The sequence below is a fragment of the Galleria mellonella genome, unplaced genomic scaffold (genome assembly GCF_026898425.1).
Source record: "Galleria mellonella isolate WM207_F2 unplaced genomic scaffold, CSIRO_AGI_GalMel_v1 utg332, whole genome shotgun sequence".
NCBI classification, from domain to species: Eukaryota; Metazoa; Arthropoda; class Insecta; order Lepidoptera; family Pyralidae; genus Galleria; species Galleria mellonella.
This window is the reverse complement of record NW_026442080.1, coordinates 1,066,245-1,083,957: the sequence shown is the minus strand read 5'-3', so window position 1 is coordinate 1,083,957 and position 17,713 is coordinate 1,066,245. Positions and strand designations below refer to the sequence as shown.

General features: G+C 32.0%; 1 protein-coding gene across 1 annotated transcript; it reads left to right on the top strand.

Annotated features, from left to right (window-relative positions):
• The first annotated feature begins 4,946 nt into the window (after nucleotides 1–4,946).
• LOC113511350 (UDP-glucosyltransferase 2-like) lies at nucleotides 4,947–15,906 on the top strand. The gene is made up of 5 exons (XM_052896765.1): nucleotides 4,947–5,690; nucleotides 6,055–6,274; nucleotides 6,657–6,876; nucleotides 7,809–8,021; nucleotides 15,870–15,906. The coding sequence occupies exons 1-5, from the start codon at nucleotides 4,947–4,949 to the stop codon at nucleotides 15,904–15,906; spliced, it is 1,434 nt and encodes a 477-aa protein (XP_052752725.1).
• The last annotated feature ends 1,807 nt before the right edge of the window (nucleotides 15,907–17,713 follow it).

Below are 17,713 nucleotides of genomic sequence, written 5' to 3'. Positions count from 1 at the left end.
AACCCCGCCCGCTCTATCGATATACGATGGCAGGGTACCATTGAGGGATGATAGGTGAAGATCAAAGGCCAGGTACCCACTCGTAATAAATTCAGTAAGAATTAACTACGATGGTTTTCAGGAAACCACCTGGAAGTCAATCTGATAGGGTATACTGCTAACAATGGGACTTTTAGACCCCATAACTAACAATCCCTTTCCCCCCTCACTAAACGGTTGCCGCAATCAACAGAATAATACCTCTGAAAGATACAATGTCGCATTCTGGCCCGAAAAGTCAAGTTGCACATGTGTTGGGCGAAATTGCAAAAGCCCTCCCACCCGGGACGGGATACTTAAGCTGTTACGCATAATGGAACACCCAACAGATGTGTAAAACCGCCGATATAACCCGGATTATTTCTAACTCCGCTCAACAAGGAAAAAGGGTAAAACTTGGTAGCACCTTTAAATTTTATGTTCCACGGAAGGATTGTATTACAAAAATGTATGCGGTCACTTTGATTGACCAGTGATCCGAAGTTACAGGATCATCATTACTCAGTATATCAGCCGTTAACTGTCCACTGCTGGACATAGGCCAACCCCAAAAGGAGGGTTTTGCCTGTAGTTGCTACGCTTTGCAGGAGGATTTGCAACAACAGTTTTTTTTTTAATGGGTGATAATGGAATGGTAACCCCACCCGCGCTATCGGTATACACCGGCGGGGCATCAGTGAAAGATGATAGGTGATGATAAAGCAGGTTAGTTAACCCAACGTGATGAATTCAACAAGAATTGTTCACGATGGTTTCCAGGGGGATGTACGTGGAGGTCGACTTGATAGGGCATATGGCTAGCAATGGGGCCGTCAAACTCCATTGCTAACAATCTTTTTCCCCCCTACAATAGCAGTTAGGCTTTAAGTTCGCATAGTCACGTCTAACGATTCACACAGGAAAGGAAGGGGTGGCCTATCCTATGCCGGGACTACATAGCCAGCCAGTGTTGATTGATAGTCTTGTAAATTCATAAATAATTACTATGTATAGAAAATAGAAATAAATATGTATCTGGAAGAGCTTGTTTAACAACGAAGCTGCCTTTTATATCCCTTTAGTTTAAATTTTATTTTATTTATTATTTTTATAAAAGGTATTATAAAGTGTAAATAAATAAATATATTTTCTATCCCAATTCACATAAGCAAAACCGCGACTTACAACTAGTTTCTTCTTCTACTCTCATAATAATTGGAATATTCGTAGTAAAAAGTCTGTTAACTTTATTCCAATTAACTCTTTGTGGTTCTTTTTCTCGTCTTCGTTAAGCCTGCTAAGCTCTAATGGTATTAAGTATGCATTTAAAATTAATATTTCAGCAACTTCCGACTTTATCTTTCCTTTTTTTCTGACGTAAACCTTGAGATGCGGTTTTTACGATATATTAACAAATTAAAAAAGTTTTTTTTTATTATAATAATATGACTTTGAAGTTTTATATTTATCTGTATTAATTATACCTAAAAATAATATTACAAATTATTAATGCCATTAAAATACTCAGGTAACTTGGAGATACAACAGTTGAATATATTTTCCTCATTTTGAAGTAACACGACCGTTAACACAGAATAAGATAAAATAAGACATTTTTTTTTATACAACTTAGAATGGCAAACAAGCTGACGGCCCACCTGATAGAAAGCGGTAACCGTCGCCTATAGACATGAGCAGTACCATGGACATAACAGAGTATACTGTTTCGCCCATGATACCCCCATGCGTTGCCATTCCTGAGGACTCAGGTGTTATTCCTCTGTACCCAGTAAATATCCATATCCCACCCTTCAAATCGAAATACAGCCATGCAAACACAGATACTTCACAGTTGAAATACGAATGGGACATAGGTACCCAAGCAATCGACTTTTGTACAAAGTCTCCCTCTGGTAAATATGTATTATAAATTAGGGTTGGGTAATATATAGTAATATCTACGAGTATATATTAACCTAATAATATATATTTTATATCCATTATCTAATATATAATATAAGCGAGGGAAAGGGATTGTTAGTAATGGAGACTGAGAATCCCATTGTTAGCAATATACCCAACCAGGTCGACCTCCTTGCGGCCCTGGAATCTATCATGGTTAATTCCTGATGAATTCATCATGATGGGCTAACTGACCTATTTTCATTCTCATCTGTCACCCTTCACTGGTGCTCCGCCAACGTATCCCGTTAGCGCAAGCGGGGTTACCATACCATTTTCACCCATCAAAAAAAATATAATACGAGTATAATATAGATATCTGATTGGTATGAGCGATATAGAAACGGATGACGACCTTTTTTTAATCATCAATGTCCAGAAGAACCCCAATATATATATATATATATAATGTGAATTAAATAATTGCTGGTAAGTAGGTGGACTGAATAGTATAACTCAAACTCCTCGGGGGGAAAGGGATTGTTAGTAATGAGGTTTAATAGTACCATTGCTAGCAATATATTCTCTCAAGTCGACGTCCACGCGCTTTCCCCTGGAAACCATCATGGTTAATTCTTTTCGAATTCATCATGGCGGGCGAACTGACCTGCTTTCATCGTCACCTATCATCCCTCTCTGGAGCCCCGCCAGCGTATACCGATAGCGCAGGCGAGGTTACCATTCCATTAAGAAAAAGAACTCAAAATCTTCAAATAAAACTAAGTTCACTATTTTTATTAAAACTTGAGTGAAACATTATACGACATGTAATGCAATTAATCGATACAATAGAAATGGCGGGAAAAATTTCTCGCCATTTCTATTGTATTAAAGTGTTGCCAATTTAATAATGAAAAAATTGTTGACTAATATTGCCAATAATATATAGATATCAAATCGGTACCGATATTACCCAAACATGTTACGTACATATATATTAACAATTAGAAGTAATGGTAGTACAGATAAACAGGTACTGAGTCCTTGATCGCCATATCTGAAGCACAATACATATTTTTCTCAAAATGTAAATGACATACATGTAAATTTATACATTTGGTTCGTCTTGTTTAAACTAGTTTTCTTTGCATTGTTTATCATTAATGACGCAAGATGATTGTTCAATTAGTAATGTATGTTGATCGAAGGTTTTTGCAGCGCGCAGCCGGTTTTTGTATTTTAATATGTACGTTACAAAAATTACTTAACTAGCGACTAATATAAAACAATATTTTTTTTTTATAATTGTACATTGTACATAATTTAGTTTGTAATTTTTGTAATTTGTAAATTGTAAAATTGTAAATTGTTAAAAAAATATTGAAAATAAATTAGTAGACATTAAAATTTTCATTATCACTAATGTATATATGAATAACTTATGGTGGAAGGATGGGCAGCAGCGTCGGTCTTAAAATATCTCTAAAAGCCTAACTGCGGTTGCCCAACCGACTGCCAAAGCGTGACAACTACTGGCAAAACTCCCCTTATGGGGAAGGCTTATGGTCAGCAGTGGACAGTTAACGGCTGATATAATAATAATAATAAATGCATAATAATGTATGTTATAATAATACTAGTCTTTTCCTACGACTTTGTCCACGTGACAGAGATATGTCGATTGACAGAAATAAATATGGTTATATATTCTTTTTTATTCCAAATATAATGATGATCGGTCGAGTTGTCAAGGTAATAGATGAGAGGTAATTCATACATATACATGCGTTATGCCCGTAAGCCATTGGGGTAGACAGAAACAATATAACACCAAATGCTCAAATTCAAACTAGTCTTTTACTCTTCCTCCACATTGATCAAACTCACTTATTATATTTATAATATTAATAATATGTTTTATACTTATATATTTTATACCAGAGGGAGACTTTGTACAAAAGTCGATTGCTTGGGTACCTCTGTCCCATTCGTGTTTCAACCGTGAAGCAGTTGTGTTTGCATGGCTCCCTCTGGTTCTCTATCCTCATGGTTCCTGTGGAATACATGGTAGTTCATTCGTGTTAATTTCACCACGCAGATGAAGGTCTACATGGCGAAATTACCTATCTGGCCTGACTTCATTTACCCTTACTCTGCTAATTTAAATCGATAGCGAAAGGGAAGTTACCATATCTTTGTCATAATATTAAAAAACAAAAAAACCCTAATCACACTTCATTATAATTATTAAACTCCTATCTGCTAAGAACTTTTATATCTCTTTGATATACTTGCACCTAATTGCCCTTATTTCGTCAGATGATGTAAGGAACATTATCCTTCCCATACTCATCAAAGTCATTGTAATTGACAACTTAAGCCTTGATATAATTCTACATGATTGGATAAGATATTATCCGTTATAACTTACATTAATTTCCCACTTAAATATTTGGATTTTTTTCCGACCCTGCGAAACAAATTTTTTTTTTATACCACTACCTAGAACTTCAAATCCTACTAGTTAACTAGTTTTTCCCAATGTCTCCTATATCTATTTTAATAAATACTATTTCCTCTAAAATCTTGAGATCGATAGCCCACAATTTATTGTATCAGCATCTTGGCATACTATGTATTACATCAAACTTATTGGTATTTTTCTTATCGACTTCACGTGAGTAACATGGCCTTCAAAATGTTGATGACACTAGGTATATAATAAGTGTCAAACAATTAATCTATAAAAATAAATATACATTCATACGTGAAAGCACCTAACGTCATACTTATTGAAATATACTTTATTTGGTGAACAAACTGTTATTATACACTTACTAGTAGAATCTTTCACAATACTCTTAAGTTTGTGTGCCGCGGTATTTGTCAGTAACGGAAAATTTTAAAGCGATAGTTCAATATAGACATTTTAATGAACCGAAATGTATAAATTACTATTGATTGTAAGTTTTATTTTGTACGTCCCAGTGACGGAATGTGCACGTATATTGGGTGTGTTTCCAAGCATGTTTTACAGTCACCAGGTAGTGTACCGTCGATATATAAATGCATTAGTTAATAAAGGACATCACGTTGTTGTTATTACTAATTGGCCTGAATATGATAAAGGAAAAACACCGACGAATCTTACAGAGATCGATATCAGTGCTGACTTCCATAAAATTTGGATTGAGAAAAAGGCCGAAATTTTTTCAAAAAGTGCAAATGATGCATTTATGTTGTTTCATGATACATATAATTTAATTAATTATGTATTTATAGAACAATTTAAAACAGATACAATAGATAAATTTCTTCGCGACAAAACTAATAAATTTGACTTGGTGGTTTTAGAATCATTGTTAAGAATGGCCACAGCGTTTTCTGATTATTACCAAATACCTGCAATAAAGTTTAGTTCTCAGGGCGCATTCTTTGAAAATTATAACACCATTGGAGCCTCGACTCAACCAATATTATACCCTTTAATGTTCCAAAATAATATCTATAACCTCTCTCTATGGGAAGAAGTATCCCTTTTGTATCAAAATCTGTATTATAGAAAGGTATTGTATGATACGAAAGATATTGAAAGTGAAGCAATTAAAACTATTTTTCATAATAAAGCCTCTGAAGTTGATATTTTAGAAAATAATGTTCACTTACTTTACATAAACACGCATCCCATGTGGGAGACAATTCGTCCGGTACCAATAACTGCAATTTATACATATGGTATACATCAAGCACCCAGTAAAGAATTAACAAGTGTAAGTATTTATATTCAATATTTTTAGTACTATATTGAATTTATGTATATGTATATTATAAGTGCCACACAATCACACAAATCTTCTGGTCCTCGGGCTAGGATATGCTATGTCATGAGGAACCTTCCAATAAATATCTGGATTTAATTTACGACTTCCTATATCAACTTATTCACTTGTTGTAAGAAACATTCAGTTTTACTTGTAGAACACATCATTTAAAGGAAGTCATGTATCCCTTTTAAAATACGATTACATGAGAATAGACATCTATATAGCCTCAAATACCGTAATTAATTGCATAAAAATAAAACATGTGTTTATAAAAAAAAAACTAATAAAACCTCTTAATTTTCTACTTCAGGATCTAGCATCATTTTTAAATTATTCAGCAAACGGCGTAATCTACGTGTCTTTTGGTACAACGGTAGATATATCAGCATACTCCAAAGAGATACAAATAATGCTCAAAGCATTCTCACAACTACCTTACGATTTCCTTTTCAAATGGAATGAAGATGAATTGGCTGGAAAGTCGAGTAATATTAAAATAGTTAAATGGGTTCCACAAGCTGATCTTCTAAGTATGTTATTTGTATTTTTTTAAATTTAATATTTAACAATTTTTTCTATTTCTTCCTTATGTATCCCACATAGCAGTAATCACCTGTCCTGGCCATTCTCCACTTTGAATTCAGAGACGTCATACTTATATATCTTAAAATCATTCTTCCCTCCCTCCTTCTCACTTTTCCTTTATACCAAAAAGTTGTCAATATTGATATATTTTCCTAAATGCTAAAAATCTAAACTTTCGTACATAATATAACGTGTTAGTTATCTATTGCTTTAGGTTAAATATTGATATATATAAAACATTTTAACTTATATTTAATGATACAGAAGTACGAATATAATTTATAAAACGTGTACAATAAATACAGTTAAACTATGACAATGTTGCAGAGCATCCAAAAATTAAAGCTTTTATAACCCAAGGAGGGACGCAGTCGACTGATGAAGCTATCGTTGCTGGTGTTCCGCTCGTTGGTATACCTCTGGCATTCGATCAGTGGGCTAATACTGAAAGATATGTACATCATGGAATTGGAATTCAAATCCATATAGATAAACTAACAGAGGAACAGTTAATTAATGCAATAAACACTGTAATAAATGACAAAAGGTAATTAACATTAAAGAATTTTAAATAATTAAAATGAACAAAAAGTTCAATGAAGGTTTAAGTTTAGGTCTACCAGAGGGAGACTTTGTACAAAAGTCGATTGCTTGGGTACCTCTGTCGTGTTTCAACCTTGAAGCAGTTGTGTTTGCATGGCTGTGTTTCGGTTCGAAGGGTGGGATATGGCGTGAATTTACTGGGTACAGAGGAGTAACACCTGGGTCCTCAGGAATGGCAACGCATGGGGGGTATCATGGGCGAAACAGTATGTGTGTGTACTGTTATGTCCATGGTATTGCTCATATTTATAGGCGACGGTTACCACTTTCCATCAGGTGGGCCGTCAGCTTGCTAAGTCGAATAAAAAAAAAAAAAATTATACATATGATTATCTAAAGTTGAAACAAAATCTATCGAATAGTACTTTTTTTATAAATTGATTTGTATGATAAAATGTGAGTTTATTTTTCACTATTTTAAATTAAAATGACAGATCAAAATAACAAATATTAAATTTAAATAAAACATAAATATAAATTGCAAGTTACATTGGTATCGATCTGTGATTATCGATTTTAGTGGAATAAGCTTGCAATATAGAAATTATATTGTTTCGTAGTTGCGGCAATCTGGCATGAACCAACGTGAGCAAAATTATTTCTAAGGTTTTATACATACATGCTCCCGAGACCTTTACTTAAAATAGTCAATCAGTATTAAATATTGCTAATTGCACGCATACAAATAGTAGCGGAATTGAATAGATTATATCGTCATAGTCGTAGAATACTGACGGATCTTTATATGTAATCTTCGTCAGATCCGTCAGTATTCTACGACAATGACGATATTTAATATGACTCAATAGTCAAGTTTCAAATATTGTAAATAATATGTAATTTCTCAAAGTCTTTAATATGGCGTTATTATTTTAGTTACAGGCATAATATAGAAAAAATAGGAGCGACTTTTTTCGATCACCCGCAGAGTCCACTGCTTCGAACATTATGGTGGACGGAATACTTACTGCGTCATGGGGGAGTGAGTCACCTTCGGTCACCCTCAGCTAATATAACCTGGATGGAGTACTTCGAAGTGGAATTGATTTTTATTCTTCTATTTATTTTATTTATTATTTTTACTACTCTGTATCGTATATTTCTAATTTTATTTAGATGTATTTATTTTATATATTTTACCCTTATATATAGCAATAAATAAATAAATATTTTTTATTCAAGTAAACTTAATAATAAGCATTTTTGAAAAGTCTTTTTTTATAAACTACTGCCCAGTTTGGAATGCAATTTCAGCTGAGAAGAACGGGCAAGAAACACAGCTGTTGCTTTTTTCAAATTTAAATTAAGATTACAATAAAAGAATTATGAATAGATAAAATTATTATCACAAACTTCGTATTTATAATGAAAAAGAAAATAAAATGCTATCAAGCTACAATCAATCACAGTATTCTTGAATAGACCAGTCCCTACTAGTAGCACCCGTTCACGAGTATGACGGATGAGCTAGCCATCGTTGTGTTCAACCATATTATAGGGAGCCCACAGACCCGGTTCACTACGCCGCCACTAATTTGGATATTAAAATTAGCATGACTTGTTTCAAAATACACAATTACATCAATAATATTATTACCAAATTGAATGTGACAATCAGTATACACACTCATTATAAAATATAACAAAAGTGTCAACATAAAAAAAATGTCAGCCACTATTATTCCTTCCAAGCTTTTTTGTCATTAATATATTTATCTATTCTCTAATAGACCTTTCCAGAAATATTCTTTTATAAACTACTTTAAAACGTCTTTCGGGTTTTTTTTTCAATGGATGATAATGGAATGGTAACCCCGCCTGCGCTATCGGTATACACTGGTGGGGCACCAGTGAGGGATGATAGATGAGCATGAAAGCAGGTCTGTTAGCCCATTGTGACGAATGCAAGAAGTATTAGTCAAAATGGTTTCCAGGGGGAACCGCGTGGAGGTCGACCTGACAGGGCTTACTAACAATGGGGCCATTAATCCTCATTACTAACAATCCCTTCCCCCCCGTCTTTCGGGTAGGTCCAAGATAGATTTTGTCAGTTTATTATAAAAACTTACACAATTTCCTAAGAACGAATTACCGGCCTTTTGCAATCGACACAGTGGCAGTAATTTGTCCTTATGGCGTTAGTTTTTACTATTATGGTCGCTTACTTTGATAAAGCATTTTAAATCATTTATCATCATCATCATTAAGCAATCATTGAAAAATCTATTTACCATTTTATTTTAAAGAAAATAATATAAGACATTTATAGATATATATTTTATTTCTCTGGCAACTCATAAAAACATATAAAATAAGCAAATTTATACATCATTATGTGGGATGCAGTGAGTGCAATCATGCAATGTAATGAAAAACTTATATCCACTTTTACTTACTTTATACTATATAATTATACAATATTTCTCGTTCTTTTACCTAAATCACATAAGGGAAAGGATCTTGATATGATTCTATATGATTGGATGAAACATTATCCGTTATTATTAATATTATTCTTTCACTTAAATATTTGAAATTATTTTCCGACATAGTGGAAAATACCAGAATAGAATAGAATAGAAATCATTTATTCAAATAAACTTACATTGAAGCACTTTTGAAAAGTCATTACATTTTTTTTAATTTACCGCTCGTTCGGAAAGCTGTCTCATCACAAGAAGAACGAGCAAGAAACTTGCGTGATGCTCTTTTAAATAATTTTATTATTATTTTACATTTTTAAGTTTAATTGTGTGAATACAAACCACCAATTAGCACTAATTCAATTAAATACTCAAAAAGAAAAAAAAATTGAATACATAACCAACTGGTTAAACAATTAATAAGAGGAAATCAGTCATAGTGATTAGAGCAGACCAGTCCCTACAAGCAGCACCCGTTCACGAGTATGACGGATGAGCCAGCCATCACTGCGCTCGACCATATTTTAGCTGACCCGGCCCACCACGCCGCCACAAGTCTGGACATTTTAGTGAGCATGACTACTCAAAACACTAGACCACGTCAAAGCTACTCACAATTGCCATCTGATAGTTATAGTATTCACATTTTACATAAGAATGCATGCGGCAATTAATACAAAAAACCGCTACGCTTTCATATTTCTAAAATTAATCAATTAAATCAAGAAAGCAATGAAAATAAAATTATAACGTTGTATGCTAATAAACTAATTATTTACTTGATATGTTGTCATCTATGAATTCGTCTATCCTGTAATAGGCTTTCTTACATAAAAATTGTTTAATATAAGATTTGAATTGCCTCTCTGTCAGATTTAATGCAGATTCCGGCAGTTTATTATAAAATCTTATGCAATTACCATAGAATGACTTACTGATTTTGTGCAGACGGCATTTAGGTAAAATAAGCTTATTTATATTGCGTAAGTTTCTACTTGTACAGTCTTTGAGTTTTTTAAAACTCGCTAAGTTCTTCCGTGTATACATAATATTTTCATAAATGTATTGTGAAGTAACTGTGAGGATATTTGATCTTTAAAGCACTGACGTAATGACTCTCTTGAACCCATACCATAAATAGAACGTATGGCTCTCTTTTGTAAAACAAATATAGTATTTATATCGGCTGCTTTACCCCACAGCAGTATGCCATAAGACATTATGCTATGGAAATAACTAAAATATACAAGTTTAGCCGTCGCCACGTCTGTTAATTGCCTAATTCTTCTAATTGCATATGCAGCAGAACTGAGTCTACTGGCCAATTTTGAAATATGGGGCCCCCATTGTAATTTCGAGTCCACTGTTATACCTAAAAAAACTGTATCATTAACAAAATTTACTATTTCGTCATTAAGCAATAACTGTGTATTTATTAGTCTTACATTAGGAAGTGTAAATTTTATACACTTTGTTTTGCTGGAATTTAATAATAGGTTATTACATGTAAACCAATTTAATATTGCAGCCATAGCACAATTTACATCGTCTAATTGATTACTTTGACGTCCAATTTTAAACACTAACGAAGTATCATCCGCAAACAGCACTATATCTGCAATTTTCTCTACCATAAAGGGAAGGTCATTTATGTAGATTAAAAAGAGAAAGGGGCCTAAGATTGACCCTTGTGGAACGCCCATCTTATACCACTATACCACTTTCCAAAACTCCAAATCCAACCAGTTCCTACTAATTTCCTCCATATTCCATTCATTCTATTTTTTTTAAATCTTGAGATCGATACTCCACAATCAATTACATCAGCATTTCGATATATCGCGGACTATACCAAACTTATTGCTCTTTTTCTTATTGACTTAACATGTGTAACACTGCCTTCAAAATGTCGATGACCTTAGGCATATAATAAGTGCCATACAATTATCAGTTGATAATAGACTAATTTGTCTATAAAAATAAATGTACATTGGTATGTGAAAGCACCTAACGTCATACTTATTTAAATATGGTGAACAAACTGTTATTATACACTTACTAGTAGAATCTTTCACAATACTCTTAAATTTGTGTACCGCGGTATTTATCGTTACCTATAGACATAAGCAGTACTATGGACATAATGAAGTATGCTGTTTCGCCCATGATATCCCCCATGCGTTGTCATTCCTGAGGACTCAGGTGTTATTCAATTATAACCTGTAAATTAACTGCCATATCCCACCGTGCCTTCAAACCAAAACACAGTGGGAGAAAAGGGATTGTTAGTAATGGGGACTAAGAATCCCATTGCTAGCAATATACCCAACCAGGTCGACCTCCTCGTGGTTCCCCCTGGAAACTATCATGATTAATTCCAGATGAATTCATCATGATGGGCTAACTGGCCTGTTTTCATCCTCATCGATCATCCTTCACTGGTGCCCCGCCAACGTATCCCGTTACCGCAGGCGGGGTTACTATTTATATATTTTACACTTATATCTTACTTTTTTTATATCGTTTTCGTGATATTTGTGTTATATATTATAGCTGCCCACTAACTACATATATTTATCTCTGCATTTGGTTGGTCGGAAGAGATCTCTTTCAGAGATAAGTCCACCCTTGCTCACAATATTTATAACTGACTTATCTTTGTAAACAATTTAGTTTATAAGCGCAACAAAGAATTTATATTAATGTTTCCTTTTAGATATGAAATATAAATTGTTAGATGAAAATCGAACTAAGAATCTACCCATGGTGTGAAACATTAAGACAGAAATGTCATTAATAAAAAAATTAGAATACACAAAAAATTTTGAGTTTCCCGTATTTACTTAATAATCGATCATGTCATGTTAAACAGTAGGAGAAACATAAAAATGTTTACTGCAATTCAACCTATGTTTTTCAATGAAAATATTCAGTGTCACTGAGAAAACAATCACTTCACGGAGTACAAATACTACATAAGGGATGTTAAGATGTGATATGAACTTTAAATTATTTTGATCCTGTACTGAGTTTAGGTTTTATTCCTTATTTAAACATTGCGGAAATATTATACGATTTAAGAAACATGTTTTTTTTTTTTATGATGAAAATGGTAAAAACGGGATAAGCGGAGCACCAGTGAAGGGTGATAGATGAGAATGAAAACAGGCCAGTTGGCCCATCATGATGAATTCATCAGGAATTAACCATGATAGTTTCCAGGGAGAACCCCGAGGAGGTCGACCTGGTTGGGTATATTGCTAGCAATGGGATTCTTAGTCTTCATTACTAACAATCCCTTTCCCCCCTAAGAAACATGGTTAACAATATTATGATAACAAAGTGTAACATTTAGTATGTAAAAATATATATACACACGTGAGAATATCTGACATCATACGTACTATAAGACCATGTAGACAGGCAGTGTTATACAGGCAGTTACGAGCAGAACCTATCATTTCATTACTAACTTTAGTATTTATATTCTTAATCGAACATTTGACATAGCAAATTAAAAAAATTGTATAATTTCAAATCTTTGTACCGCGATTTCTTTCATTAAAAAATATATATATATATATATATATATATATATATATATATATATATATATATATATATATATATATATATATATATATAAAATTTGGAACGAGAAGATGAAGGAAATGTTTGCTACAAATGGAAATGATGAGCTTGCGTTGTTTCGAAAAACGCATTTTTTAGTCACTAAAATTTTTATTAAACAATTTAAATAAGATAAATTGCGTGAATTTCTTGAAGACAAAAGTAATAAATTCGACTTCGTAGTTTTAGAATCAACTTATAGAATGGCTTTAGAATGAATCTGATTACTACCAAATACCTGCTGCGGTAATGATTAATTGTTTTGGTGCGTTTTATGGAAACTATAACACTGTTGGAGCTTCTACCATTTCTATATCCTATTACGTTGCAGAAACTTTCCAATTTTTTGTAGCAATTTCCAAACTCTGGGTTCTTGATTCTTGATTCAAATTGGCAACTTTTCTCTTTGTATATATTTTCTATACTCATATTACTGTATTTATATAGTAAGCAGCTGATTTAACACAAAAAGCAAACACACAAACATTGGATCTTTGTCAGAAAAATACAACGATATGATATAAACATTAAAATATTTGTCAAATTAATCCAACTGGAGCAATTAATAAATTAAAATGAGACCAAACGGATGTCATTCTGTCAAAAACCAATAGCATTTTACCTATAAAATGTCTGAATTGCCAGTTAAATTTATATAGGAAAAAGATAAATGGATTTTTTTTATATTTTTCCAAAAACTTTTTCCAATTTTTTCTTCGTCATTCTACAGAATTTTTTAAAGTTTCAGATTTTAACTTTAAAAAATTGCCAAATTAATCTAGTCGTTCTCAAGTTTGCCCTTAGCAACACGTTTAGCGATTCGTTGGAAGAGTCCCAGATTGCAATCCTCCGGTAACACAGAAGCAGGAAGAGCATTCCATTCCTCAGCAGTTTGCATTAAGAACTTCGAGACGAAACGCTTCGTGCGACTCTGTAGGATTTAAACAATGTAAGGAAAGATGAATGGTGTTCGTTTTAGTTTAGTACTAGAAGCGAGATTGCAAAATCAAATTGTATAACTTCTTCATATTTTTAATAAAAATTTCTATAATAAATTGTATTTGATAAATTGCCAAGTCAAATAATTAATATATTAATAATTATTTTGAATAATAATTCTGTTTACATGTATATTAAATACACAATCGGAACTTACGTGATATAAAAACCGCAATTAAGCTTTTAGAGATGTTCAAATAAGAACGCTGCTGCCCATCTCTCACCCTCTCGTAGTCGACTCTTACGACTACCTCGGGAAAAGAAAGCATGGTCTGTTCTATGCGGGAACCACACAGCGAGACCTGTGTAATTATATAAAATATCCTATATTTTGAAATTCATTTAACAGTTTTTCTATAAAAGAATAACAAACATCCATCTTTATGTAAATTTTTTTTATAAATTTACTATATTTATCGTTTCTGACAATTGTTTTCACTTCATCCAGAAGTCTTCTGTAGGCTGAGTACGGTGCTTTACATAACAAAGTCTCGCCTCAAAGCGAGCTGCAGTTCGAAGTTTAACTCATGAAATTTCCGATACAAATATGTATATAAAGGCATCCATATCTTCATATATCTTGAGAAACTTTCGCACATACTCCAGTAGAAGGATTGACCAGGAGCTCTGAATTTATTAGGCACTCTTTATTACATTTCGCTGTAGGAATAAATTATTCGAACACCGAATAACAGAAACGTTACATTTTCAATGTTCAAGATAGGTATGTACAATTTCATTAAAACTTTAACTTAATTAATTGAAATACAAAGTCTCATTTTATATGGACAGACGTTCATTGTACTGCTTTAATTCAAAGTTAAATTAATGTGAACACTAGACTTGATTACATATATATGTATATAGGTAGCATTTTTATAGTTAAAGTTTCCCAAAGACGAAAGGGATATACTAATGGGTTACACTCACAATTGTCAGGACATATGGGGATATGAGTGGGATAACAAATAGTTGATTGGTTCGTGGTCGGGAGGTAAAATATATGGGGAAAATTGGTATGGGATCATTGTGAGAGCAGTAGAGTGGTAGAGTTTGGATGCCATATGTAATGGTTGAATGCAGAAACGTAAGGTTGAGATAGAGATGGTTTGGTATAAATTGAGATTTGTTATTAGGCACAATACGACATCATAACATACATACATACATACATATCTATCACACCTGTCTCCCATTAGAGTAGGCAGAAACAATGGAACGCCAAATGCTTCGATTCAAACAAACCTCTTTCGCTTCTTCCACACTCATCAATCTTTTCATACACGCTCACCGGTTACGGGTACTTCATAACATAACAACATAACTTTCAAGAAAAGAGTATATTCCTTTTTAAAAGGCCGGCAGCACACCTGCGATGCTTTTGGTGGTGTGGGTGATTATGGGCGGTGGTAGTCACTTACTCTTCGTTAGGATATTTTAAGGACACTGCACTGCTACGCTCCCCTTGACCATTAAGCTCCTTCAGTCGTCTCTTACGACACCCACAAAAAGGGTTGGTCCATTTGATGCCGGGACTACACGGACAAACATCATGCGCTCGTAGTGTTTCTCATTTATTACCATTTTCAACCGAGTTCAAAAAAGGGAGTTTGACATTTCGGTTGTATTTTTTTATGATTGTTATCTCATAACTCCATCATTTATAAACCGATTTAAGAAATTCTTTTTCTTATTTGAACCTATATATTATTTTCACAGAAATTTTGTCACTAATAGGTTTATTAGTTTACTTATTAAACTAAAATAACTGTTTTTGCCACATTTGAAGTCGGTTTTTCTTTTGTTGAACACAACCTTAAATTATTAAAATTGCTTGAAAAGACTAATGAATTACAATTTAAATGTGTGATTATATTATGCGTAGTACATGCACAGCTAATCGGCAGCAGGGCTTCGAATGAGACAGTGGTACCCAAGCCTAGTTTTGTATAAAGTCTCTCTGTAATATACATACGTAAGTGTACAGGAAATGAGAGAAAAAAAAACCCATATTTTTAAGAATGAAACGTTTATTTTTGTATTATAAACAACTTCGCCGTCTTATTTTCTCATTTATTACATAGTAAAATCTGACATTAAATATATAATAACATAATTACATGGTAACCATGCGTACAAACAATTGTATACAAAAACATCCAGTACTTATTGAAATCGTCTCATTTTAATTAAACTTTTTTTAAAAAGTAACAACTTTTTCTTGGTTCATCACTACTGTTGTTATCACCATAATTTTATTCAAAGCTTATCATAAAAAATAACACATACATAAATTATAGCAATGTAAATCAAAATTTGGTAGTGAATATTTTATTTTCAATAAAACAATTCATATCGAACTTCCACTTGGTTAATATTCTTCAACAAAATGCTAGAACGCGTAAATTACGCGTGAGTTCCAATCAAAAATTGGCTTTGTTTTCTCGATAGCTATTACAATATTACAAGACTTTGAATTTATTCTATCTACAACTATTTACATTCAAATTAAGAATATTACATTTTATTTACAATAATTTGTATTATTAATTACAATATTAGGTTTTATGGGTAATAGCAAATTTTATACATCAGTAAATTAATAAAATAAATTTAATACTATTAACAAATGTAGTTAAAAAAATAATTTTTATAATAAAAAATATTAGTATATATATATATATATATATATATATATATATATATATATATATATATATATATATATATATATATATATATAAAATCGTCATTTTAATATTGTTTAATTTTGATAAATTATTTTCCAAATCTGGTAATTATATTAATAATGTTAATAAATTATTATTAATTATAATTATAAATATTAAATTTAGTTTTAAAGTAAATAATATATAAACAATTAATTATTTTTCTCACATACCTCCATTTTGAAAGTTAAAACAATTTATTGCAATATTCATTGAATAAGTATAATGAAGTAATATTCCAAGAACTGAAAATATTAATTATCCTCGCTAAATATAATTCTTTTCTATTTAAATTACAAATTCATATTTAAAATCAATAGATAAAATAAATTTAATGTATGGATTTATAATCGAAATATCACGTTGATGAATATATAATTTAGTTAGAGAACTTTTTTAAATGATAATACAGTTCGTGCCCAGTAACAAAAAAAAACATTCGTATATAACTTGAATTAATTTGAAAAAAATGGGATAGAGTCAACCCTTACAAAGTTGAGTTCAAATATACTCAATAAAATGTATGAATGTACTACAAGAGTAACAGTTGTTACCAGTCTACATCATTAGGGAGTACAGATGTGAGCATATTTATTATTGTAATAAAAATATATATAATATATAATAAATAATATATAATAATTAATTATATACAGTAATGAATATTAAAATTTAAATAAAAATATTACCACAAATTTGACTTAATTTAAATTGCATCTTATTTTTTTCTGTTAACAATTTCCGAACGTAAAAATGTAAACAACAAAAACAACAAAGATACTAAACAACAAACTTTTAAAACATAAAATGAAAACATTGCGGTTAAGTGACGGCTTAGTAAGTAACTTTTCACCCACAGCGGAACCATTGGACAATAAACTCCAAACTTTCCCCTTCTCATTAAATCTTTTGGGATTAATAGACCGCGTGGAGAAGATTAAAAAAATTCAATTAACTTGTAAAGTAAGTAAAAATTAATTATAGTATTTTATATAAATAA